Here is a 17,091-nt window from a genome sequence, read left to right as displayed (position 1 = left end):
GAAATAAAGTTTAAAGAAAATTTGTAGCACCATGGAGTTTCATTACATGCTACTGAATAACCAATGTGTAGCTGAAAAATGAAAAAAGAAAACAAAATAACTTCTTAGAGAGATCGATGCTACTGTATGATTTATGTCAGCGAAGAATTTAATAAGAAAAAAGAAACTATTATGAAGAAATGAAAATAAAAACAAAAATATCAAGACCCACAAGTTGTGGCAAAAACAATATTGAAAGGGCTATTAATCTTGTATTTTGAATGAAGATTGTTTTAGATCAGAGAGAATATATGATAATTTTTTAATAAAAGTAAATTTTAATTTTTTAAATTTAATTTGATACTTATTTAAATATTTTAAATTTTAGTATGAATTAAACTTGTAAAAACTACCCCCAAATTCAAGGAATTTTGATTGTCAAAATATTATATAAGTGAAGATATTATTATCCTTATTAATCTACTTATAGACCAAAGAGAAATTTTAAAGCTTCAACAGAATCCTTAGGAATATGGTGCCCAAAATCATAACTACATTCATTTACCCAGAAATTAAGACTGCCCAAAAAGGTAAATGACGTTTTACTGATACAGCATTCTTCCTGAGACTTTGCTGAGATCAAGGCTTCATTCACATCAAAGTGAGATTGGGTGAACAAACCTCCCAGGTCTTGGGTTTTGTGAAATTTAGTTCATATCCAATTTATTTTTTAAAGAAAATAGCAATCTGCCAGCCTTATCATTTGTATTAAAACAGTGAAGCTAGCACAAGTCTCAAGGGAATTAAAAAAAAAATCCAGCTGTCAAATGAACTTTACCTCATAGTCCTAATACACCCTTCCTTCCATCCAATGATACTTCCTTTTAAGCTGTGAAATAGCTTTCCAGCGGACAGCACTTTGCTGATTTTCTGTGGGTTCATTTACTGGAAATTAAGGATTTCAGTCTTCTACATTCATTCTTCTTTTATAGTAATGGAGCATCAAATAGAGCTCTTATACGTTGATATTTTATTAATCAACTTTTTAAAATTCTATTTGACACTGCAGGAGACTTTGATCTACTTGATTATGAAGTCTTGGAAGGAAATAATGTCACATTGGAGATCACAGAACAGGTCAAAGGAAGACCCAGTATGGAAACATTCACATTGAACTGGGATGGGGTCCTTTCTAAGCCTCTTAGCCCCTGGGCATCAGAAGATGAGGTATGTGTTAATATTCCTGCCACTGATTTTCCCTGGGTTTTCTCACAGTATTCACTGGGTATGTGTTGACAGTTAAGAAGGGGATACTGTAAAATATCACTCAAAATCACTTAGAATATGAGACTTACAATACTGGCATGGATATTTTGGTCAGAAAGGGAACTTAGAGACGATGTAGCACAAGCACTCCTTTTTCTAGCAAGACATCGTAAAGCTAATGCCTTGCTCTGTTTCTGCATAGAGACTTGACGTGTTTCTACTCACCCCTAGCATTGTTTATCCGAAATTCAATTTGATATCAGGTGTCATCAGTAATTCCTTGACAGATGTAATATTGTAAAAGCTTAACAATAGATTGTTGGTCAGTTTAAAAATATTGATGGATTATTAAACAGGAATCCATTTAAATGTTAATCTTCTACTTAAAAATGTGCTTTAAGGTCTACTCAACATGGTAGGTTAGGCTCACCCCGTAGTAAAGACGGAAATGATGAATATTGCAATGACCGAGAAAAGCCAAGGGAAGTTCTCCTATCCGTGCAGCCAACAGGACCTTCTCTGGAAGTTGTTGATAGGATAAGAATGCTTGTGAGTTAATGACCTCTTCTGCAAGGTGTTTTTAAGTGAATTGGGGAGAATAGCTTTATTGGTTTATATGCTTTATTTTACTCTCGCAGAGAACTGTGAAGCTGACAACAAGGTAAAATAAATTCTGCCTCTGATTACCTAATCACATTAAACATGGAAAAAATGCAAACAATAGAGTCAACCATCTTTATCTGAAAGTACCAACCATAGAACAAAAATATTGAAGATAAATCTTCCACCTGTACTCACCATCTGAAGACTTACTTTCTTGTTGTTACTGCATCAATTGCACGTTATAACAAATGTTTATGCAGCATTTGTATTATACTAGGAATTATGCATAAACTCTCAGCTCCCTCCCGAGGTGTGCTTCCCTCTTCCTTTTGTATTCACCTGTTCACTTCACAAATAAAGCTTCTTATCTCTGTCAAAAAAATTATTGAACAAGTTTGTCTACCTTCTGTAGAAACTAAGGAAATTACTGTTAGCAAGTTGGACATAACCATTGTTGCTGTAAAATAACACTCGAAAAGTCACTAGAAACCAATATTATCTTGTCATTAAGTGAGTTAGGAAATGATCTCATCATTATGGCTAAAATATGGAAGTGTCCATAAGTATAGTGTTAGTATAATTAATAGGAAAATAATTGATGCTGTTACTGTTCGTGAAAAAGTGGCTGCTAAACTTTGTTTTGCTAACTTTAGTTTCAGGTAGCACTGGAAGAAATGGTTAGCACTAAGTGTCCACCACAAATTGCAAATTTTGAAGAAGGATTTGTTGTGAAATACTTCAGAGACTATGAAACTGATTTTCACCAGGTATGGAAAGTTTAATAAACTGTCAAACTGATGAAATAAGAGTGTTTAGAATGTTAAGATTCCTTCTTTAAACCAGCATCCTTTTAACACTTACATCACAAAAGAAAAATTTTATTGTACATTTATTAGTTAAATCCTGCTTTAAATATTCTTGGGTTCTAAAGTGATTGATGGAAGCATTTACGACCATGTGTGAATTTTCTTCATCAAGAAAGTAGGTAAGGTGAGTAAGGCAAGTGGCACAGGGTTTTTATTTTCTCTGGCTGGATGCCAAGAATAACTTTTGTTTCCTGTTGGTTTCAGAGAATGCAGTCTGTAGCAGGCATTACTTAGTAAATTGCTTCTCATGCTTTTTGAAATCACTTTCTGGACAATTGGTACAACATCTAGTCGTTCTTTATGAGACATAAAAACTTTTTTCTTTGATATACAGTAAAGAAAAAAGCTGCTTAATTTTTTTTATTCTGAAGACTTGAGGGAGCTAGATAGTCATCATTTCTTTGTGACTACCACAAGAACAAGAAATACATAGTTTAGATATTTAATTCAGTTCAATACCCTAGAAATAAATATAACTCCTTAAAAATAAATCTTATGAAAGCTTTATATGAACAGGTTTCTTTGTGATAAAGTGAAAAGTCTTTCCATTCAGTGATTTTTTTCATCTTAATTTACTGAGTCTGCATGTGTATTTGGGCGCTCTTGTTCTGACTGTGGTACTAGCTCCCATGAGGATTGCAAACACAGTTGACATTCTAATCTTCCTCCTTCAACCTCCCCTTATTGTCCCTGGCCATGTTTCTATGCTTCTTAAATATTTTATTTCCCAACCCTAAGATTTCTCACACCTCTGCTTTAAAAGACAAAGATTTTATTTTTGTGAAACACGAAGTTACACGCAGAGAGACAAAGATCTGTTCACTGGTTCACTCCCCAGTGACGACAACAGTCAGGGGTGGACCTGGTTAAAGCCAGGAGCTAGAAGCCCAAGTGGACACAGGAACCCAAACCCTTGGGCTGCTTTTCACCCGTTTCCTCAAGTGCATTATCAGCAAGCCATTCAAAACTGGCCCAGTAAGGGATATTGCAGTGTTTGACATGGCAGTTTTGCTCATTATTTCACACCACCTCTGTCTTTTTTGCACGTATTTTGCTCTGTTTCTGAAACCCCTTGGCCTTTTTTTTTTTCTTCCCACTTGACCAATGCTTCTTCCAGCTTCTCTCCATTTAAACATCCCCACTTTAGTTTAACTACTTATCCCATTGCTTGATGCTTTTATGTGAGATTCTTCTCTTCGGCTTTAGCACTAGAAACACTCCAATCTTTATCCCTAGGTTGTGGCATCTATGAACAGGAATAATAGTCTTACCCTGTTAATTCTGAAGATTAAACAAGATACAGACAAAAGCCTGGCATCCAGGAAACACTGAATTAACATTTATTGAGGGAGTAAATAAATGCCCACAAGGCACTCATTTTCAAAAAGAGAAAGGATTTGGAAAATGTTCAAAAACATGTACAAAGTATTGTGTGATGATGAACCCGAATGAAGTGTGAGAATCTGAGCAAAGGAAGAGAATGTTTCAAATAAAAGTGGTTTTGGAAACAATGGGGTGTGAGTTGGAGTTTGAGCAACTTGGGTGGTGACATTAAGGGGAAAGGAAGACAATCAATCATGTTTCCTCTGGCAATGCTCTTGCTTCTGCAGGCGCACGTGAAGAGGGGGCAGAAGACAGCTGAGACTCAGGCTTACTGTGGTCGTTATTCCCTGAAAAACCCAGCTGTGCTTTTTGACTCGGCAGATGTTAAGCCAAGCAGAGTACCATATGGAGACATTCCATTATTTCCTTTTAATCAGGTAAACTCAACAAAATGACATGCTAATTGAATCTGGAAAGTACCCTGGTAATAAAATTTCATGAACTGTTAAGACAAAAGAAGTGCTTGCAGTGTGGAATCACATCACACTGGACAGGTCCTGCACTTCCTGTTCTGGGGACCCTGATTGCCTTTTCCGTTGGTTCTCAGTAACACCACGTGCCGTGTGTTCTGCTGTGTCTTTTAATCCCACAAGAAATTCTTTAACACAGGTTTCAGTAAGAAATTAATTTAAAATGTAAAAATGCCCACTTTTCAACATTAAGTTGGAAGAAACAAAAATGGATAGCCACCAGAGTCAGAAAAAAAATTTTAAAAAAAATGACCACAGCAGATCGCAATTTTAGTATAGGTATTTAAGACTAACGACACAGTTTTATTGTTTTATTTGTTTCAGATTCTCGGATTGTGACACTTATTCTCATGGTCAAAGCTTTCACAATATTTGGCTTGAGGACCGTTGGAATTTGCATTTAGTTGTTATTTACAGTGACATTCCTTTCTAAGTACTTAGCTGCATTCACATCCCAATTAATCTGCCTGAGTGTTTACATTTTTTCTACCTACACACAATTGTCACCTGAGTTGGAACTGTTTACATTTTGTACATGCTTATTTCCATAAAGAATAATTTGTTTCCATTTTAAAAATATTTATTTTATGGGCAGAGACACAGACACATACACACACGGCACATGTAGAGAGAGTGTGTGCGCCTTCCCATGTACTACTGCCCTTGCTAAGTGCCTGTCAGACCCAGGGTTGGGCACGGTGGGAGCTGGGAACGTACTGGACTTTCTCTGGTGTGAGTGGTAGGGACCCAGCTACTTGAATCATCCCCTGCTGCTTCCCAGAGTCTGAATTAACAAGACTTCTGGAGTCAGGAGCTAGAACTGGGTTCAAATCCAGGTACTCTAATATGGGACATGGGCATCTAACTGCCAAGCTTAATGCACAGCTCTATTTTATTAATTAGATTTAAGAAAATAATTAAGAATTCATCATCAGTTGTAAAACAGCTTCAATTCCACTTGGTCATCTGGGAATTCTTCACCCATATTGGAGGGACTAATAATGAAAATGATTCAGTTCCTCCTCTGTGATCTGGTATATTCTGTGTGAAAAATGCTCAATAATTAGTTATTGGATTGTACTAAATTAACTTGAGTTGCTCCAAAGTGATTTAATGGTAAGATGTTTTACTGTTTTGTTATTATTTTTTATACAGCTATGTTTTGCATACAAAGGATTTCTGTCAAATTATATTGGTCTAAAATTCCAATTCCAAGACAATGGCAGGATTACTAGAAGCATTGATACACAGTTCCCATATAAATTTGCTTATGAAAACATGTAAGTTATACTTTGACTCTGAAAGTAAGTTATAGATACTGTGATATTCATCCTGGGATACTAAACTACATGAAATCCTCTTCGACTGTATTTATTGTGTGTTTTGTTCTGTTTCGGGATAGGGGATGTATACGAAATGATCTGACTATGATTTTCTTGGTCACCATATTGCTTCAAAAAGAAATTCTTGAAACAAAAAGAAATCTATAGAGTCTGATATTAAAAATTGGTCAAGTTATCATCATGCTTGACCATTTAAAATAAAGTCCGTGCTAAACTTTAAAATTCAAATAGCTCAACAATGTTTTCAGTTGTGAAATGAGGGCAGAAAGATATTGCAATATTTTCATTAGATTTCTATCACTGAAAACAAAAAAATTCTTGCTATGTTAGTAGAGAAAATAAAACATTTGACAATGTGTCTAAATAAAAGAAATATGTTCTGGAAGGATATTTGCTTTGCAGAAAGTTAGACACACAGACATTCAAATGGACAATTATAAAGGAAGGAAATAAATTGGCTTACAGAATGTTATTTAATAACCACAGTTGTAATATTCTCAAGCACAACTTAGTCATGTATAATTATGTTTTTTATTTTTTATTATATTTTCTGAAAAACATCCCAATCCTAACTTTACATTTCTATTTCAGTGTGTGCAAATTTTCATCTTAATAGAATAGTGAAAACACCTACAGACACTTTTATTTTACAAGGCATGCCTATTAATTTTAGCCATATTGATTGATGTGTAATTTACAGAAAAATGTATGCTTTTTAAGTGCACAATTCAGTGAGTCTGAAAAAAAAACATGTACAATCATGTAACCATCACTCCAAAGAAGATACAGAGTATTTTCACTATTTTCTAAGCATTCTTCTTTTAGGTAAGGTTTGATTCATTAAAGTACTATGTTGTGATTTATACAGTCCATATCATCCTTTAACATGGGTCATTTCAGCTCTGTCATTTTACAGTGCAGGAATACTATTCTAGTCTCAACCTGAAGATGGGACCAATCACACAGAAGTGTCATGCATGTAATGTGTGAAGCAGAACAGCAGGGCTACCTCTGATCTCCCAGAGAGAGAAAATAACCTCGAGTTGGAAATAGAACATAACAGCCTCTACAAACAAAACAAAGACTAAAAAAATTAGATCAAGATGATAATGGGGAGTAGAACAATTTGATGTGAAGAAAGTACAATCTCTATGTAGAAAGCAGTAGAGGATAGCACAGGGCCTTGGGACTCTGCACTTGGGTGGGAGATCCAGAGGAACTCATGGCTCCTGGCTTCGGATCAGCTCAGCTCAAGCTGTTGTGACCACTTGAGGAGTGAATCAGCAGATGCAAGATCTTTCTCTTTCCTTCTCTCTGTGGATCTGCCTTTCCAATAAAAATAAATAAATCTTTTTCAAACACTATATATATATATATATATATATATATATATTCCATCACAGGTGTCCACAGAAAATGAAAATAAGAGACAGAGATAGAAACAATGAGAGCAAGGACACAGTAGGAGAGTTTAGTATTGAAAGAAGTATTGATCTGTTCAGTGTAGAAATATTTATCTGAATTCATTAATATTTTAATCCCAAGTATAAATTGGAATGAAAGTTAGCTATGGAAATGAATGAATAAGGGAGGGCCAATTCTGCAATTCCATAGTGGTGTTGTTACACAAGGCCGGAAATATGGCCAGCAGTCTTGGTAACTCTCCCTGTAATAGGTAGCAAGGACCGTGGAAATTCCATAGACAGAACATTGCTGCTTCCTGCCAACTTTGCTTCAAATCATCGATAATTCCATGTTGGATCATTGTGAAGCACAAGGGTTTCTAAGGAGCATCAAAAGTTGCCTTGTGCTACGCAAGTTTTTTGCATGTCTGAATGAACAGTAACATCACTAATTAGGTTTGATGTTCAGTCTTTATGTGTTTCACTTCTCAACGATACAATTATTTTGGAGTATTTTATGGAAGTCATCATTCCAACATTATTCATACTATTAATTAAATTAAATAAAGAGGCCTCCTCTTTTACTCATTGCTTTGTTTTCTCTTCAGCAGTTTGAAGATGCACTCTACTTGATAAAACTAATAAACTTTCTTTTCCCTAAATAAGACCTTTAAGCAGGATTGTGAATTTTAAGAATAAGATTAAGTCATTAAAATTTTATCAGTCCAGGCAAAGCAAATGCTCTCTAAATCGTATCTTTACATTTGCTTTTATGTAGGTCAGTCGGCCTACATAAAATATATTCATGTCAGTTTTTTTCTAATACAGCATTAGTGTTCTGTAACCTTCCCCAAAAAGTGGTGTTTGCAGTTGCAATTCAAATGCCAATATTCAAGAAATAGCAATTGTCAAAATGGAGTTATTTAGTCACAAAGGGTAGAGCATATAGTTCAGGTTTTAATATCATTTGTAATTTCCTTTTCTCTTCTAAAGGGTCCAATTCAATATGCTTTGCATTTTCTTTGCATTAGTCTTAAAAGCTTAATAATTATTCAATCCATTGTATAATTCTACTGAGAGTTCCTGAGTACACCTTTTTAGTTTAAAAAGCACTTGAACTTAGTGGAGTTTCACTTGCAACTGTCTTAAAGTGGAATGTGTAGTCTAAGCTTGGATGCAGTGAAGGTCTTGTCTCATGATCAGGTTATAAAATACACAGGAAATAAACACAGAAGGGACTCAAACAAACTGGTCAGTTAGCAAGTAAGTGAAGTGATAGCTGAGAGAAAGAATATTATTAGATTTTATTTGGTTAGTTGGGTGGCAGTATTTATTTTTTGTTGCAAACTCTCTTAGTGGAAATGTTTATTTTAATTTATGAGATTCCAATGTAGTTACTATTTAGTGGCAAGTCTGAATCTAGGTGCAGCCACCTGTATCTTTTCATAACTACATCTTTTCAGCTGTTGGAGTGGATGGCGCTACTCTGGTGACCTCTTTTGGAAGTAATATTATATTCTTTATTATGAGAGAGAGAGAAAGAGAGTGAGATTTGTTCGAAAGGCACAAAGAGAGAGAGAAAGAAAACATTTTCATCTTTTTTTCACTCCACAAATTGCCATAACAACTGGGGGGAACAGATAGAAGCCAGAACCTGGAACTCTGTCTTGATCTCCTTTGTGGGTGTCAGGGGCCCAAGCACTTGGGACATCTTCCATTGAGTTTGCAAATGCGGCAGCCTAGATTCCAACTGGTTTTTATATGAATGCTGTCAGCTTAGCCTATGAACCACAATGGAGGCACCAATTTCTAGTTCTGTGTTTTAGCCCTGAACTGACTTAACTATCCTATCCCTGAACATTGTTACCGAAGTAGTGTTCTCTGTGGTTGTATCTTGTTTTCCATAATGTAGATGCATTCTTCTTAGTTTCCTTACCTGTTGTTACAGAATATTACTTATGTGCCTGAGGTTACTACCAATGCTCCAAAGAAAAGAACACCTGTGTTTCTGGGCAACATTAAATCTATAACCACTGATACACGTTTCTTTCTGCTGTGCCTTATGATTGTTTCTGTACACTAAAGAGTATGTTTCATGATCTTCTTGTGTGTGGGAGGGAAACCTTTCTTTTCAAAACTTTAATCTCTTTGTAGCATATTTGTTTATATAAAGGAAAAGTATCAGTCTAATGCCAAACTAACCACTGTATTTCAGCTGGACCTATACATGCATAGATCTTCTGGATCTCATACAAACCAAATACACCGGGACAAATTTTGTTCTGCAAAGGATTAGTTTACAGAAAGCTACAGAATCACATTCCTTCTATGTGGATATAGTATATATTGGACAATCGGCTACAGTCGCAACACCGGGTGGTATTGTATCATTTTCTATCTGCTATGATTTTTCAATTTTCTCTTCTAGTAAAATCTTTTATATTCTGTAGTATAAATAGAAATTTTGATTTCTAAACGATAGTGAGTTCTTTCACCTCAGCAATGCTATAATTTTGCCTTTTTTTAAATGAATAGGGGCAGGTGATTATTGTGAGCCTCAATGCATTCTCAATTTAAACTTTCTCCTAGCAAGAATTAGATTTACAGCCTTAGCTTTTGTTTATGGATAAATACACTGCAGCAAATTTTCATTTTTCTTCATTGTATCTTTGAGATACAAGCCACCAAGAGGAAGCTGCATGGCTATAACGCAAGCATAAACACTGACATGTTCCTAGGATAGGAAACTTCCCACGGATGTAAGGAAGAGAATTCAAAATGTTAGAAATAAAGACTTAATGTTTGAGAGTCTCAGCATTGTTTTCATGTTCATGTTAATAAATTCATTGATAATATCAAATAATACAATTATATGCCACATGCTATTTTTTCAAAATATCAACTTTTAAAAATCCTCCTTAGAAAGTGAGGTTTCCCAGTTTTGAAAGGGATGTTGGAATCATTTTCTTTGGAACTGTTTTCAAGTGCAAGGTGGAGACTCAACTGATAAAAAATGAAATGTTACTACTTCCTTGCTTTTCCTTTTAAAAAGGCCACTACACATTCATAACCATTAGGGGAATCCTTATATAAGATAATTAGATTGTTCTAGGATATGTGCTTTAATTGATGAGCCAGTATTCACTTAGCATCTATTATGTGGCAAGCACGAAGTCGAGTAGTAAGGACCGAGAAGTAGGACCCCCCTCATCCTGCCCTATGGAACATGCATCCTAGCAAGTGTCACATTCAGGTAAACCAGCACAGAGCACAGCTCGCGGACCCACAGAAAAACAGGAGGGCCCAGGGCTTGGTGACTTTCAAAATGTGGTTTTACCTAATGAGGACTATCTTGTCAAAAGACATGAAAGCTTTCTCATCTAAAAACAACACATGAAGCTTCATAAACTACTCATGTTCAAGTCTTATTTTTAGTTTTTCATTTTTAACATTTTATTTTATAAAGTGTTTACTGCTATTTTGTGATTTTCTTTTGAAATCACAGGTACTGTGAAACTTTTTATCTCATTTACTTTGTGTGTTTATATTCTTTAGAAATGCCAAAAAGAAGACTTCCAGCATTAGCAAATAAAGGAATAGTTTTTAAGCATTTTCAGGTGAATCAGATCAAGGTAAATGGATCAACCATGACAAACCAATATTCTGTTACCATGAGCTCGTATGATTGCAGCTACAACATACCTTTGATGGCTGTGAGTTTTGGGCAGGTAAGTCTAGATCCTTGCAAGTTATTATTTTCAACTTAATGAGCATTATTTTTGATGTAGCAAGATTTTATTTTTTTTTAATGGCTGACATACAGATCGAATATCTTTTACAAGACAATCATTTTAGGAATAAATGGATTTTGGGAGACTTGCTTAACTTGAAAATTGATGTAAAACATCAGAAAAATTTTCAGAGAACACACCTATGGTTACCTGAAAATAAAGAAAATTACTCCCAAATAAGCAATCAGGAGGAAGTAGAACTTTCTCTGTTGACTTGAAAGTTGGTGGTTTTCCAGTAAAGCTATTTGAGCAGACATGATTCAAAGAAAAGTTTCTGTATTTTGTTGTTGTTTCTGTTATAAATTCCATTAACTTTTGCTATAAAAATTTATACCAGGAGCAAAGAAGTGGCTAGCTTTACATAAATGGACAATTTTTGAGTGCCTGTTATTTATATCTATTGTAAAATATGTTGATCATTCTAAAAGTTAATTTTCCATAAAAATACAGTTGATATAATTTCTTACAGGAAATCAAAAGTAATTCAGCATTTTTCTGCCAGCTAAATAATTTCATGATTAAAATAGCAAAAAGTATATGCCTTTTAAAGATTGCCTTCATTGCATCCAGGTCTTTTGTCAGATATGTGGTTTACAAACATTTTTCTCCAGACTCTAGCTTGCCGCTCCATCTTCTTCACAAGATTTTTCACAGAGCCAAAGTTAATTTTTAGCAACCCCAATTTTTCAAGTTTTTCAAAATATTACGAATAGTGTTTTGGGGGTCCAAGTCAAACCAATCTTCACTTAGTCCTAAGTAAAATCTTTCTTTGCTTTGTCATATATATATTTATATGTATATATAAATCAAAATTACATAATAAAATTATATATAAACAATAAAGACTTGTTTATATTTTGTATTATATATTTATATATAAGTAGAATTACATGTAAGAATATATCAAATAACATGAATTTGTATGAATAAAATTATATACAATAAGATTTTATATCATGCATATTATGTATTATATATAGGGAATTTTTTTATATGTTTACAATTACATTTAAAATCACGATGCAGCTTCAGTTAATTTCTTATAAGATATGGTTCTGAATTAAGGTTTATATATTTGCCTATGGCTTCAATTGCTAGAACAATCAAAAAGTTTATCTTTTGGCAATTACCTTTCTGTCTCTGCATGAAAAATATCAGTTAAGCATGTTTGTATGGGTGTATTTTTAGGCTTCTATTTTGTTCTGTTACTGTATATGTTAGTTCTCCAATAATACTACATCCTGTTGATTACTGTAGCTATATGTTTACTAAGCCTTAATATATGTTTAGTAGTATTGCCTACAGTAGTTTTGGCCAGTTTATTGTGCTTCAAAACTGCTTCAGCTGTAATAGGCTCTGCATAATAAGCTCTGTGTATTTATTGAAATAAACTTTAAAATATGCTTGCTTCTGTCTATAAAATATCTTGCTGGAATTTTGATAAGAATTACATTAAACCTACAGAGAGAACTGGCATCCTTATCATGTGAGTCTTCCATTCCAGGAACACAGTATACCCGCCCCATTTTGTTTGGCTTTCTTATACTTTGTTTTAACAAAACACTTAGGTCTTCTTCAATTGTTCTATTAGCAGTTTTCAATTTTTAGGTTAGATACAATATGTGTGTCATTAGATTTACCTGTACTTCCTTTTTCTTTGAAGCATTATTTAATTTAAATTTATACATGCTTGTCGTTTGTTACAGAGATGTGATTGAGTTTTGTTTTTTGATCTTACACTCTGGGATCCTGCAGACCTTCTGAATTCAATGAATCTTTACCAGATAAATGCATTTAGGCCATCACAATCCAGATCAAGATAAAGAAAATCATTAGTGCCCCAGAGTAGGCAGCAGAACTACAGTCAGCAGCTTGGCTTGCTCTTTGCTCTTAGAATGACTACTCATCTCTTTCCCTCAGATAGCCACCATTTTTATTTTTGCACCACCTTTGACTCTTAACTAGCTTTGCCTTTTTAAAATTTCTAACACTGGAATTACAGAGTATGTCCTCCTTTGTGTCCATCTCCTTTCCTCAGTTTTGGTGATTGGTTGCATGCAGCTAGAATCCATTCTTTTCTGTTGCAGGAAATGTGCTATGGTTTGTGCCACAGTCTGTTCCATTCTTTGGATGAACATTTGTGTTGTTTCCACTTTGGGCCTATTATGAATACAATTTCAATGAACATCCTTGCATGTATCTTTTGATACTTGTACCTCCCATTTCTGTGTACTAGAGCTTTTTCATTTTCAGCTTTGTGAGATGAACAGAAAACTCTGAGGGACCAGAACAAAAGAACGTGTGTTTCACAATCAGTTATGTCTGTGAATTTCTCAAGCATGTATTACTTCTGTCAAGTGACTGGCGTTTAATATTGAACAAGTACTAATGGGGTTTCAGTCAGTCACGGGACTGACCATGTACTTTCTTATATTGTTGGACTGGTCTCAGGTTTCCATTTAGTATTTCTCCAAAAGCTCTTTAGTTTTGTGATATCAGAGACTGTGCCTTGGGCTTCATTACTTCCCCACCGTGATCATTTGTGTGCCTTGAACAGGGGAGCTGCTTGACAAATATTTGCTCCTTGTGTGATTGGGATTACATTCTGAATTAATGAGGTATTTCTGTAGTTCCAGCAGATTCCAGGAATAGATGACTCAGTTGACTTTAGCCTCATTATTGCCACTTTCTGGGCATGACTCGTGTTGATTTATGTGACTCTCCTTAATGCTCTGAAGAATCCTGAATGTATTAAGCTAATTTATGTCATGTCACGGGATTGCACCATGGTGAAATTGGAATCGCATTATCTATAGTTAAGTTTAATCATCTTATCAATATTTATTTTGGAAATTAGATCGTCTCAAACGAGACAGAGAATGAGTCTGCTTACAGAGGAAATAATTGGCCAGGCGAGTCAAAGATTCGTATTCAAAGAGTTCAAAAAGCATCTCCACCTATAAGTGGCAGCTTTGACATTCAAGCTTATGGACAAATTCTTAAAGGTATATAAAAATGTCAGTAACACCAGTGTGCATGCATATATATGTACAGTGGTATAAAATGTTAAGTAAATGTCATTTCAGAATTACTACTTATTATTTTTTAGATTCAAATGTTTAGTCACACAGGTGCATATGTTTTCATACATCCCATATTATGACCAATTAGTAGCCAGTCATAATGGATTTGTTCCTTTTTAATGGATTAGAAAAGAACTCATTCATCCAAAGCTAATGTTTTTAGTAATAATTATTTATGTTCAAAAGCAATATAAGAAAAATCATATAAAGTATATAATAAACTCAACAGTCATTTTCCCTGAAGGTAGTTGAAATTATGACGTTTGCAAGCTATATGTTTACATAATATTTGCAAATTTTAAAAATAAGCACTTATTGTTATGATAGAAATAATAATAATATTAAATTTGGAATTAGAGTCTTATTTTTAAAATCATCCTTAATGGAATCATTACGATTTGTATTATTCAGTGTAGCAGCCATGAGTCAATGAACACTTGAAGTCTGATGAGGGCCATGTGTTGAAATAATGACATTTAAGATACTAGATTAAAAAAGACAACTTTACACACTTATTTTTATTTTTTCAACATATAATTCCTAGAATTCTTTAAATTATAAATGTGGTTCACAATGTTGCTCTGTACAATCCTAATAAACATTTTGGTATAATTTTTCTACTAATGTTTCAATAATTTATCACTGGGATTATGTTTGTTATATAAAGATAAGTTATCCAGAAAGTGGCACTTTCATATTTTCTCCAGTACATCTCTGGATGAGTCAGGTTTCCCCAAAATTTGTTTCTCTTTTGTATCTCTGACAAAATATCTATAAAGTGAATTGTTGTTAAAAAGTATTGAGCCAAGGCCATAGTTTGAGAAACATTAGTCATGGTTTTGCTTCCAAGAACGACATTCATATAAGTTTGTGGTATTAGTAGGATACAAAATTTACTTTCACTGTTTTGGAGAAAGACGATAATTTCCAAGTGATCACATACTTTCTTGTACGTAGTCACGTATTTTGAAGATCAAATTGGTTCGTGAATGTTTGATTCCTGTTGTCTGTCATCCCTTTGGGACTACAGGGCTCCCGGCTGCTGTGTCAGCTGTAGATTTACAGTTCGCTCTCCAGCGTCTGCAAGAAATGGGACAAGTGTTGGTTACACGAGAGGGAACCTGTGCTGGCTACTCCTGGAATGTCAAGTGGAAAAGCACGTGTGGAAGGCAGAATCTCCTACAGGTTCCCTAATTTCACTTGGTTTCTGTTTTCTGCTATATACTGTTTGGTAGTTTGCATCTTGCCTGATTCTAAAAAGAACTGGAGCCTGTTTATATTTTAAGAACACCCATGATGTAACAAGAATTTTGAAATGTAGAAGGTAACACTCTTCTGCGGTTGGTTGACCAAGTGCTCTGCTTCACAGAAACTTGCTGTTGGTACTTTGATTCCGATCCCACCTGGAAAGAGTCCAGGATCCTGTGAGTTAGAGACCCTTGCAGACAGGAGGGTCAGAGGCAGGGCAAGAACCCGAACCAAGTACAAGAAGGGCCAGGGAGCATCAGCTTGGCTGTTTGTACGTCAGCTGGCTGAGCTGCACTCTCACCTTGGCTGCTGAGTGGTTTTAAAGATGAGCTCTTCACGTTTAGGAGGGATCACACCATAAGCTCTCATCTAGTTATCTTTCCTTTGTTTGACCATGAAAATGGGGAGAGGAGCGAGGCCCAGAGTCCATGAAAGACAGCAGTCTAGAAGAGGTTAGAGTTCATATTGTTAAACACTAAATTAGATGCTTTCTAGTGAGAACAAGCATGTGAGGAAATAGTCCCTCCCAGGCAGGCGGTGTGGGTGAGACTGTAAATTCTTACAATCTTTGCGAAGATAATTTAGTGATGTATGAATACACATACATGGGATTCAGCAGTTTCTTACAACTCAATCCTACCGATACAGCAGTACATGAGGTCATACAGACACATATGTATATACAAATAACCTTCGTATGAATATAAATAAGCATAAATAGACCCACATATATATATCTGAAAAGATGTCTGTGACAGAGGTAGAAATACAAAACTCAGTTTATGAGATATTGTGGAATGTGGGGAGTGGTGAGAAAAGGAGAAGCCAGGGAACCAAGAAACAAAAAAAGCAAATATATGGACATAGAACTTAACTCTATGTGGATATGCAAAACAGCCACACAAAATAAAGCTTTTATAAGGCTATTTTAGAACACACGGCCTAGATTTGGAATTACAAACCTCCATCCCTGAGCGCGGTCCACTTGCGCTGGTACCGATTCCTCGGCTTGCTCCTCTTCTGTCTTTCCAGGCTCCTCTACTTCTTCATTTTTGTGCTTCATCTCTTTAGTGACAGCACAGACTCCTGTCTCTCTGCCAGCCCTTGTACACATCAGATGGATGCCATAGTGTTGGAACAATTTTGGAATGACCAATTTATGCATATTGATTTAGCCTGCTTAAACTTTTTATTTGAAAAGAAGAAGAGAGGGAGGGGAAGGAGCCCTCTTTGGTCTGCTGGTTCACTCCCCAGATGGCCACAGAACTTAGGGCTGAGGTGAAGCCAGGAGCAGGAACTTCTTGCAGGTCCCCCACTTGGTTGACAGGGACACAGGCATTTGGTCCATCCTCTGTTGCCTTCACAGGCTCCATAGCAGGAAGCCAGGTCAGAAACAGAGCAACCAGGGCTTGAACAAGCTGTGCCCATTCGAGATGCCGATGGCATCTTAACTTGCTAAGCCACAATACTGATCCTGACCTCATTTTTGTTTCTGGAAGAAAATATAAATCCAGAAAAATTCCTGAGTGGAACAACCATGGTAGTCCTAGGTAAAAATACTAAAGAAGAAATCAATTTGCAGGCAGAAAAAGGACTCTGCTTTTTGTTTTTTAGAATAAATTACCAAAATGATTATATTCAAATTAGACTAGTGTT

General features: G+C 35.3%; 1 protein-coding gene across 2 annotated transcripts in view; it reads left to right on the top strand.

The window, feature by feature from the left end:
- Positions 1–17,091, top strand: part of PKHD1L1 (PKHD1 like 1) — a 153,742-nt gene that overhangs the window by 41,865 nt on the left and 94,786 nt on the right. For both annotated transcript variants that reach the window (XM_058668547.1, XM_058668545.1), the window contains 8 exons: positions 1,049–1,206; positions 2,502–2,615; positions 4,325–4,474; positions 5,723–5,847; positions 9,529–9,692; positions 10,869–11,041; positions 13,962–14,109; positions 15,218–15,372. In XM_058668547.1, the coding sequence (XP_058524530.1) occupies positions 1,049–1,206; positions 2,502–2,615; positions 4,325–4,474; positions 5,723–5,847; positions 9,529–9,692; positions 10,869–11,041; positions 13,962–14,109; positions 15,218–15,372 (1,187 nt within the window). The remainder of the gene's footprint in view (positions 1–1,048; positions 1,207–2,501; positions 2,616–4,324; positions 4,475–5,722; positions 5,848–9,528; positions 9,693–10,868; positions 11,042–13,961; positions 14,110–15,217; positions 15,373–17,091) is intronic.

Source organism: Ochotona princeps, chromosome 9 (genome assembly GCF_030435755.1).
Source record: "Ochotona princeps isolate mOchPri1 chromosome 9, mOchPri1.hap1, whole genome shotgun sequence".
NCBI lineage: Eukaryota > Metazoa > Chordata > Mammalia > Lagomorpha > Ochotonidae > Ochotona > Ochotona princeps.
The sequence above is the reverse complement of the archived record's forward strand: the minus strand, read 5'-3'. Positions and strand labels throughout refer to the sequence as shown.